Source organism: Odocoileus virginianus, chromosome 10 (assembly GCF_023699985.2).
Source record: "Odocoileus virginianus isolate 20LAN1187 ecotype Illinois chromosome 10, Ovbor_1.2, whole genome shotgun sequence".
NCBI classification, from domain to species: Eukaryota; Metazoa; Chordata; class Mammalia; order Artiodactyla; family Cervidae; genus Odocoileus; species Odocoileus virginianus.
The window spans coordinates 4917097-4926378 of NC_069683.1; the positions used below are offsets into that span (position 1 = coordinate 4917097).

General features: G+C 40.6%; 1 protein-coding gene and 1 pseudogene across 1 annotated transcript; one reads left to right on the forward strand and one right to left on the reverse strand.

Moving 5' to 3' along the window:
* Positions 1–497: 497 nt before the first annotated feature.
* LOC139037235 (olfactory receptor 4C6-like) lies at positions 498–1423 on the reverse strand. Its single transcript, XM_070473728.1, is given in 2 exon segments — positions 498–1303; positions 1306–1423. Coding segments are annotated over 2 exon segments (924 nt in total).
* Positions 1424–2250: 827 nt separating this feature from the next.
* LOC139037064 (eukaryotic translation initiation factor 5 pseudogene) lies at positions 2251–5070 on the forward strand (annotated as a pseudogene).
* Positions 5071–9282: the final 4212 nt, after the last annotated feature.

Here is a 9282-nt window from a genome sequence, read left to right on the forward strand (position 1 = left end):
AGACATTACTTTGTCCACAAAGGTCGATCTAGTCAAGGCTCTGGTTTTTCCAGTGGTCATGTATGCATGTGAGAGTTGGACTGTGAAGAAAGCTGAGCGCCGAAGAATTGATGCTTTTGAACTGTGGTGTTGGAGAACTCCTTCAACTGCAAGGAGATTCAACCAGTCCATCCTAAAGGAGATCAGTCCTGGGTGTTCATTGGAAGGACTGATGGTGAAGCTGAAATTCCAATACTTTGGCCACCTCATGCGGAGAGCTGACTCATTTGAAAAGACCCTGATGCCGGAAAAGATTGAGGGCAGGAGGAGAAGGGGACAACAGAGGATGAAATGGTTGGATGGCATGAGTTTGAGTAAACTCCAGGAGTTGGTGATGGACAGGGAGGCCTGGCATGCTGTGATTCATGGGGTTGCAAAGAGTCAGACGCGACTGAGTGACTGAACTGAGCTGAAAGGTACATTGTCCTTGTAAGAAAGAACTGCTCTTGGCATGTAAGCTAATGTAACAAGGCCCCTTGTTTCATCCACAGTTTCCTCATGGCGTTTTTCACCTCCATATTCCTCAAGGTGTAGATCAGGGGATTTAACATGGGTGCAACGATGGTGAAGGACACAGCCATTGCCTTGTCTATGGGGTAAGTGACCACAGGCCTCACATACAAGAAAATACAAGGCATGAAGAACATGAAGACCACCATGAGGTGGGAGCCACAGGTGGAGAGTGCTTTACGCTGCCCTTCAGAACTGTAGGACTTCAGGGAGCAGAGAATGACCACATAGGAGGTGACGAGGATGAAGAAGATGGTGACACACATCACCCCACTGTTGAGGATGACTAAGAGGCCCAGGGTGTGGGTGTCCATGCAGGCCAGTTTCAGCAACGGAAACAAATCACACATAAAATGATCAATGACGTTGGGACCACAGAAGGGTATTTGATACATGAAGAGAAGCTGCACTGTTGCATGGATAAGTGCCCCCACCAATGACCCTCCCAGCAGTAGGCAGCACACAGGAGGCCTCATGATGGTCTTGTAGTGAAGAGGCTTACAGATGGCCACGTAGCGGTCATAGGCCATCACAGTGAGAAGGATGATGCCCACTCCACCAAAGAAGTGCTCAGAGAAGAGCTGGGCCATGCAGGCTTTGAGCGAGACGGCAGTGCTCTCAGAGCGGGAGTCCACAATCATCTTGGGGGCAATGACAGAAGAGTAGGTGACATCCATGAGGGAGAAGGAGGTAAGGAAAAAATACATGGGTGATCTCAGACTCTGACTTGTGACCACAGTTACCACAATGAGAGGTTTCCCAAAACGGTGGACACATACATGATTAGAAACACAGCAGAGAGTATTTTCCGTAGCTCTGGATTCTTTGCAATGCCCAAAAGAATGAATTCCGTCACATTGTTGGGGTTCCCCATTTACTGCGGGCTGATGTAAGCTTATCTCTCTAAGCTGGAAAATCTACAAAAGAGTATTATTCTAAGTTAGTAATTATTACAAATTTGGGATTTTTATTTTTTGGACTCTCTTTCACACCATCTTGACTTACCTTTTCCTTCAGCCATCAGTACAGCAGCTAGCTGCAAACAATCATATCCTGGTAACACCTTGATCCTTGTCATTACCCCTGTAACACCTCTAACCAGTGTATCTCTTGCTTTTCTGACACTTGCTGCTTGAGACACTTAGAAGATCCTGGTTCATCACCCTGGGATGTAACCATGTGGCAATATGGAGAATTAGCATACCTTTAAGAAAGCCTAGATCGCCAGTTAATAGGAGCCAATGGATAAATGGTAATCAGCCTAGCACAATCTAAGATTCAGTTTTGCTCCTTCCCTGTTTCACTTTACCCTGTTCACTACCTTCATTCTCTTTTCCAAAATGAACTACCTACACACAAGTCCTCTCAGCTGCTGCCTTTTAGGAACCTCAAGCTAGGAAGCTGACCTTAATGTATCACTGGACATACCTAGTAACCTCAGAACATTTTATTTCAGCTCATTTGTTTCATATTCTTATTGATCACTAGAATGTTCTAGTTTAAGAGCCTGCAAAGCAGGTAGGTCATATCCCAAGGCCTCTCCACTTATTAAGAACTATACCCCAATAATTTCTATATCATAACAAACCATAGAGTCAGAGCGAGAACATTCCAGAGGTCGCCAGGCCCTGGGCACTGAAGGGTGTGGACCCCGGACGTCGCTGGGACAGCCCCTCCCCGCTGCTTGGCGGTGCCTGGCCCGGCCGCTGCTCGCTGCGCTGCCTCCGCCGCCTCTCCTCAGACTCGGGTTCGCGCGCCTCACTTCATCCCAGTCCCGGGCGAGCAGCATTGGGTTTATGTCTTTATTTGACGAAAACGAGCTGTTGCGCAGCCATTGGTACCTGTATTGGGGAAACATAGCATACAAGCAAGAAGCTTACAGCCTCAGTGGCGAAAATTTTTTCATGTCAGAGACTGAGAACTCTTGCAGTCGTTTATGTCATCCCTTCTTCTCCAGACAGAGGATACCAAAAAATTGCAATCAAAGATCTCTTCATCTTATTGGTAAAGCCACTAATAAGCCAAAATGTCTGTCAACGTCAACCGCAGCGTGTCAGACCAGTTCTATCGCTACAAGATGCCCCGTCTGATTGCCAAGGTTGAGGGCAAAGGAAATGGAATCAAGACAGTTATAGTCAACATGGTTGACGTAGCGAAAGCGCTTAATCTGCCTCCAACGTATCCCACCAAATATTTTGGTTGTGAGCTGGGAGCACAGACCCAGTTTGATGTTAAGAATGACCGTTACATTGTCAATGGATCTCATGATGCGAATAAGCTGCAAGACATGTTGGATGGATTCATTAAAAAATTTGTTCTCTGTCCTGAGTGTGAGAATCCTGAAACAGATCTGCATGTCAATCCAAAGAAGCAAACAATAGGTAATTCTTGTAAAGCCTGTGGCTATCGAGGCATGCTTGAGACACATCATAAACTCTGCACATTCATTCTCAAAAACCCACCTGAGAATAGTGACAGTAGTACAGGAAAAAAAGAAAAGGAAAAGAAAAATAGAAAGGGCAAAGACAAGGAAAATGGCTCCGTTTCCAGCAGTGAGACACCACCACCACCACCACCAAATGAAATCAGTCCTCCTCCACATGCTGTGGAAGAAGAGGAGGATGACGACTGGGGAGGGGATACAACAGAGGAAGCTCAAAGGCGCAGAATGGATGAAATCAGTGACCATGCAAAAGTTTTAACCCTCAGTGATGATTTGGAAAGGACTGTTGAAGAGCGGGTCAATATCCTGTTTGATTTTGTTAAGAAAAAGAAAGAAGAAGGTATTATTGACTCATCTGACAAAGAGATTGTAGCTGAAGCAGAAAGACTGGATGTAAAAGCCATGGGCCCTCTTGTTTTGACTGAAGTTCTTTTTAATGAGAAGATTAGAGAACAAATTAAGAAATACAGGCGCCATTTCTTACGATTTTGTCACAACAACAAAAAAGCTCAGCGGTACCTTCTTCATGGTTTGGAGTGTGTGGTAGCAATGCATCAAGCTCAGCTCATTTCCAAGATCCCACATATCTTGAAGGAGATGTATGATGCAGACCTTTTGGAGGAAGAGGTCATCATTAGCTGGTCGGAAAAGACCTCTAAGAAATATGTCTCAAAAGAACTTGCCAAAGAGATTCGTGTCAAAGCAGAACCTTTTATAAAATGGTTAAAGGAAGCAGAGGAAGAATCTTCTGGTGGTGAAGATGATGATGAAGATGAGAATATTGAGGTGGTGTATTCAAAGACTGCCAGTGTACCGAAAGTTGAAGCTGTAAAGTCTGACAACAAAGATGATGACATTGATATTGATGCCATTTAAAGGGGTGGGTGCAGCCCAGCTTAACAGTGTAATGCTGAGAATCTTTTTGCATCATCGGCCATAAGTGCAACATGAGTGTGCAAAAGCTAAAATGGCTTAACATCATGCTACACTTTTCTACTAAAAATGTATTGCTGTGAGTGGTCTGTATTTAAACCCAACAAGACATCTAGGGAGCCCATACATATATCAGTGAGCAGGTGTAGTTTGCTTATTTATAGCATGTTTCTTTTTGAAAAATTAGTGGTGGATACATTTGGATCACATTTATACAGTTATAAAAAATAAAGATTTGATTTTGGTCATTCTTCAGATTTTTGACTCTGAATGACTTAAGTAAGCTGAAATAATTGGCTCCTTAAAAATGTTGCACCATCATTTAACCTGATAGGATTATTGGAGCCTGTTAGGTATTAGGTGCCGAGACTTTAAAAGGTCCTTCAGCAGAATGTGAACATAAACTTATAAATACCTTACTCGGTCATTAGGAAATGCATAGTGCTTTAAGTCTTCTCTCTAGTCCCTGAAATTGGCATCTGATAATGTACATCCTTCCCATGCCAAGGTGGACAGATAATCAAACAACAGTGCAACACCTTTTTCTTACTAAGAAGTTAAAATGACCTGAGTGTCCTATAAATTTAAGAGCAGGTTTTGAAACTTGAATTGTGTTTGGTTTTTTTTAAAGTCTATACTTGCCCCAAATTGTAGTCTTTGAAGTCGTATGCATTGCACGTTGGATGAGCCAGGGGAGTTATTACATTAACATACAAGCATTTTATTATGTGTGTGTAGCTATTGCTTTATACTGAGAGAAAATGGAAATTTGGGGGAGTGATTAAATACTAATAAGCTCTATGATTTTATTTGGGGGAAGCAGGAAAAGATGCAATTAATCTCAAGGAAAAACTGAGCATAACTTCTCAGCATTTATTCTTGATTCAAATTACAGTTTGAGAATATTTAGACATACTGTATCTCTTGTTCAGTGTGGATTTTTCCCTGGATACTATGGTTCTTTTATTTTTGCATTTGGATACATAACTTATGCTTTCTCGGTTTTTGTTGCTATCTTGCCAAAATAAGTATTAACTGTGTCTCAAACTCCCTGCCACAGCCCCCCCGAAAATGTGTTATTTAAAAAAGTAAAAGCATGTTTCTAAGTCATAGCCTAAAAAAAAAAAAAAAAAAACAAAAACAAACCATAGAGGCAAATGCATGCTTCCTGTGCTTATCTTATTCAATAATTCTACAGTAAAATTCAATAATTAATTCAATGATGAGAATACAATGAAGAATAAATTTTTATTATAAATATAATCCTGAAACCATGATTTATAACCTTTAACTAACCTCCTGAGATTCTAATTATTTTCCAAAAATGCTGATTAAAGAAAACAAAAGCTTAAATCTCTTTCTTTGCTCCAGGAAGACCCAGATTCAACTTGGCCTGCCTCATCCCAGCAGACAAGCCTGAGTCAACATAAATCCTTTCTTCCATTTTTTTTTCTTGTAAAGGGGTGCACCCAGATAAAGCCAAAGATTCTAACGAATAATAAAAACATTAACAAAGCAACTAATCTGTTTTGCACTCACTATGTGACGAAAGGTGATCGGTCTGCTATTTGCATTGTTACATTTATTTTCATATCACTTGGGACAGGGTACTGTCACAGATCTCATCTTGAGGATGAGGAAATGGAGGCTTAGACACATTGAGCATCTCAGTTAAAAAGAGTGAAAATTACAAATCCGCGTCATCTCATTTTAAAACACAAGTTCTTAGTCTTTGCCTTATACCTCTAAAGAAGTGAATGGTGGCCTCCACTGCTAAACACATTTGTTACCACAGTTGGATGATGAGATGTTAAGAGAAGTGCTTCATTAGCCAAGGTCTCTTTGCTAGGGATACTTAAGCAGAGGCTGTCTTGGTGGACCTCTGTTAGAGATGATTGCTTTAAATGGGGAAATGGGGATGCAAGCTACACAGTTTCTGAGACTCCCGTAAACACATAAGACGCACTCTTAGGATTATTGCTCTTACTAAACAAAATTATACAACTTCCAGGACACTCTTTGCAAATATATAGTGTAGATTAACTTCAATCTCGCTCATCTCCAGCCTAAGAACTTCAGAAAATTTTAATAGAACAAATGAAGTGTAAAGGACGTGTTCTTGGAAATCAGGATAACTTGGTTTTATTCCAGGTTGTCCCTCTCACTCCCAGGTTGTGTTGCCACATTGTTCACTATTCTGCACCTCAGTTTTCTTGTCTAGAGAATGAGGTAGCTATGGCAGCTTATTAGAGAACTGGGGTTCAAAGGAGCCAGCATAGAGGCTCTGTTCCTTTCAAACACAGCAGCTCAGCTCTTATCTACATAAATGCTTACACTTCCAAGTAATATTTCATCTGAACTATCTCGTGACTTCAAACACTTTAAAACAAAGCACACTGTACTAGATAGCAATGCCCCTTCTGTTTGAATGTCTGTTGAAGGCTAGTCCACATCTCAGCTTCCTATTTTGAAATTCAACACCCCTTGTCAAAGTAGTAGAGCTCATCTTTTCCTGTGATTCCCTCCCACTGCCATCAAGCCCATCCCTGTCAGAACACATCCGAGTGTGTTTCATACAGTGGGAAAGTCCATGAGGTCAAGAATGAGCAACTTAATTATCCACTGCAATCAGGCCATTTACTGACTACCTAACCTTTACATCCTGTGAAAACGAAACAGCGCCGCAGCAGTGAGAGGCATTGAGTGTCAAGGAGTTATTATTTGAGGGTGCTGTGCTAAGATCCTTATGATTTTCTTCTTTAATTCTCACAGAAACCATATGGAATAAGACCTAGCATTATCCTGATTTTCCAAAGCAGTGAATAAGACTTAGACAATGTATATAACTTGCTCAAAGCCTCTTGATGCCTTTGTGATTAAGTTGATAGCTCAGGTCACTGACCACAGCTCCTCCACAAATTTTACACCCTGTCTCACAACACTGTCATGAAAATCAAAGGAAGCAACAGGCATGAGAATGTTTGGAGAGTTCTATCCAAATATTCATTATGATTATCTTCCATTCCTATAAGCTCCTGGCCTCCCCTTTCTACGCTCATGTCATCTGTTAAACAAATCCACTACTCTCAACTTTCAGCCTCACATCATCTCCCAAATCTCCTTCACCTGTTATTCTGGATATATGTTATGTGCATCTGTAAAGCTTGCATATCAGAAGTAATTCAAGTATCTCCTTAGTTAGCTAGTTTTTTTAAGAAAATTAATGTTTATGAAATAAATTTAAAAATTATGTGGATGCTTAGCGATAGCTAATTTAATCTCTTTCTATCAAATTTTGAATGCTGCTCTCTGTACACTCTGTGTGTGTTAGTCACTCAGTCGTGTCTGACTCTGCGATTCCATGGACTGTAGCCCACCTTGCTCCTCTGTGCATGGGATTCTCTAGGCAAGAATACTGAGTGGGTAGCCATTCCCTTTAAGACCCAGGAATGAAATCTGTGTCTCCTGCATTGCAGGCAGATTCTTTACTGTCTGAGCCATCAGGGAAATTTTGTTTTTAGTCACTAAGTTGTGTCCACTTCTTTATGACCACACGGACTGCAGTGCACCAGGCCTCCCTGTCCCTCACCAACTCCTGGAACTTGCTCGAACTCATGCCCATCGAGTCATTGATGCCATCCAACCATCTCATCCTCTGTCATCCCCTTCTTTGCCTGCCCTCAACCTTTCCCAGCATCAGAATCTTTACTAAGGAGTCAGTTCTTCCCATCAGGTGGCCAAAGTATTGGAGCTTCAACTTCAGCATCAGTCCTTCCAATGAATATTCAGGACTGATCTCCTTTAGGATGGACTGGTTGGATCTCCTTGCTGTCCAAGGGACTCTAGAGAGTCTTCTCCAACACCGCAATTTAAAAGCATCAATTCTTTGGTGCTCAGCTTTCTTTCTGGTCCAACTCTCACACCCATACATGACTACTGGAAAATCCATACCTTTGGTTATATGTATATTTGTTGGCAAAGGGAGGCTTCTGCTTTTTAATACACTATCTAGGTTTTTCATAGCTTTCCTTCCAAGGAGTCATTTAATTAAAGTTAGATATATTCATGAAATTGATTTTATCTCAAGAAAACTATTCAACTTAGGGCACAAGCAAACCAGTGACAGTCTCTACCTCCAGAATTGAAAGTGCCATTGTCAGAGCTTGGCTGTTCTTCCTCTGACAATCAAGCTCAAATTTCCAATTTACTACCGTTGCTTTTTTTTTTTTTTAATCATTTTTATGCTTTAGCAAAACCAAGTGCTGAACCACACCTTGGGCTTCCCATTCAGTGTTAAATTGCTGCCATCAAATCCTCTTTGCAATGTTATCTCTTTCCAGTGTTCCTTGAAATATCATTGCACAAAAGACAGTCCATACAAAGAAGTGAAGAATTTTGTTTCTTCAATTGCCTAATTACTACCTAAACTGTACATATTTCTCATTCATAGCACATCTGATGGTGTGAGAGGTATAAGGCAGTGGCTTCTCCATAAGAGGGAGACAGAATTAGCACTCTTGAAACAAAGCATGTGCAAAAGGTAAAACATTGATATGCTCTTCAGACTTCAAAAAAGATGAAATCAGCTAGTCCTTGATATCAGATTTTACACAATTCTAAATTTATGAATTTGTAATTTTGAAATTGCATAAAAAGAGCAACAGCATGATCAAGATATGAAGAAAATAAAGTGAAAATATGGGGTACATAGTCAAAATATATGGACTTTGATATCAGAAAACCTGGATTTCACTATGGATCTTCCAGGGGTATAATTAACTAAAAGTTACTTATTCTCTCTAAATCTCAATTGCTTTTTTCAGAGTTATTATATTAAACAAATTAAGTTTCTAGTATTACAGTTTATATTTTAACATTCAATGTTATAAAAAAGTGGTTTAGTTACTCAGTCATGTCCAACTCTTTGTGACCCCATGGACTGTAGCCTGCCAGGCTCCTCAGTCCATGAAATTTTCCAGGCAAGAATGCTGGAGTGGATTGCCATTTCCTTCTCCATATTAAAAAAATATGATTAAAGTGTGAACTTAAATTATAGCTTAAATATTTTAAAATATCGCAATGTCCTGGTATATGTTGTGTGTCTCATGAAAGTCACATGCACGCCTTTTAATCCCATATATGAGTTACTTTGAGTAGAGGCATTTAGCCATACTGGAGTCCATTGGGAATAAGTAGTAAGAGCTATGAGCTAAGATGCTTCAGTCATCTCTGACTCTGTGCGGTCTTACCCTAGCGCCAGGTGAGAAGCACAAGTAAGAGCTATAATCTTAAAGAAATCTACATAAATTCATGATTTTTCACATTACAGTTTGTTCTTTCTTCTGAGCTCTATAATA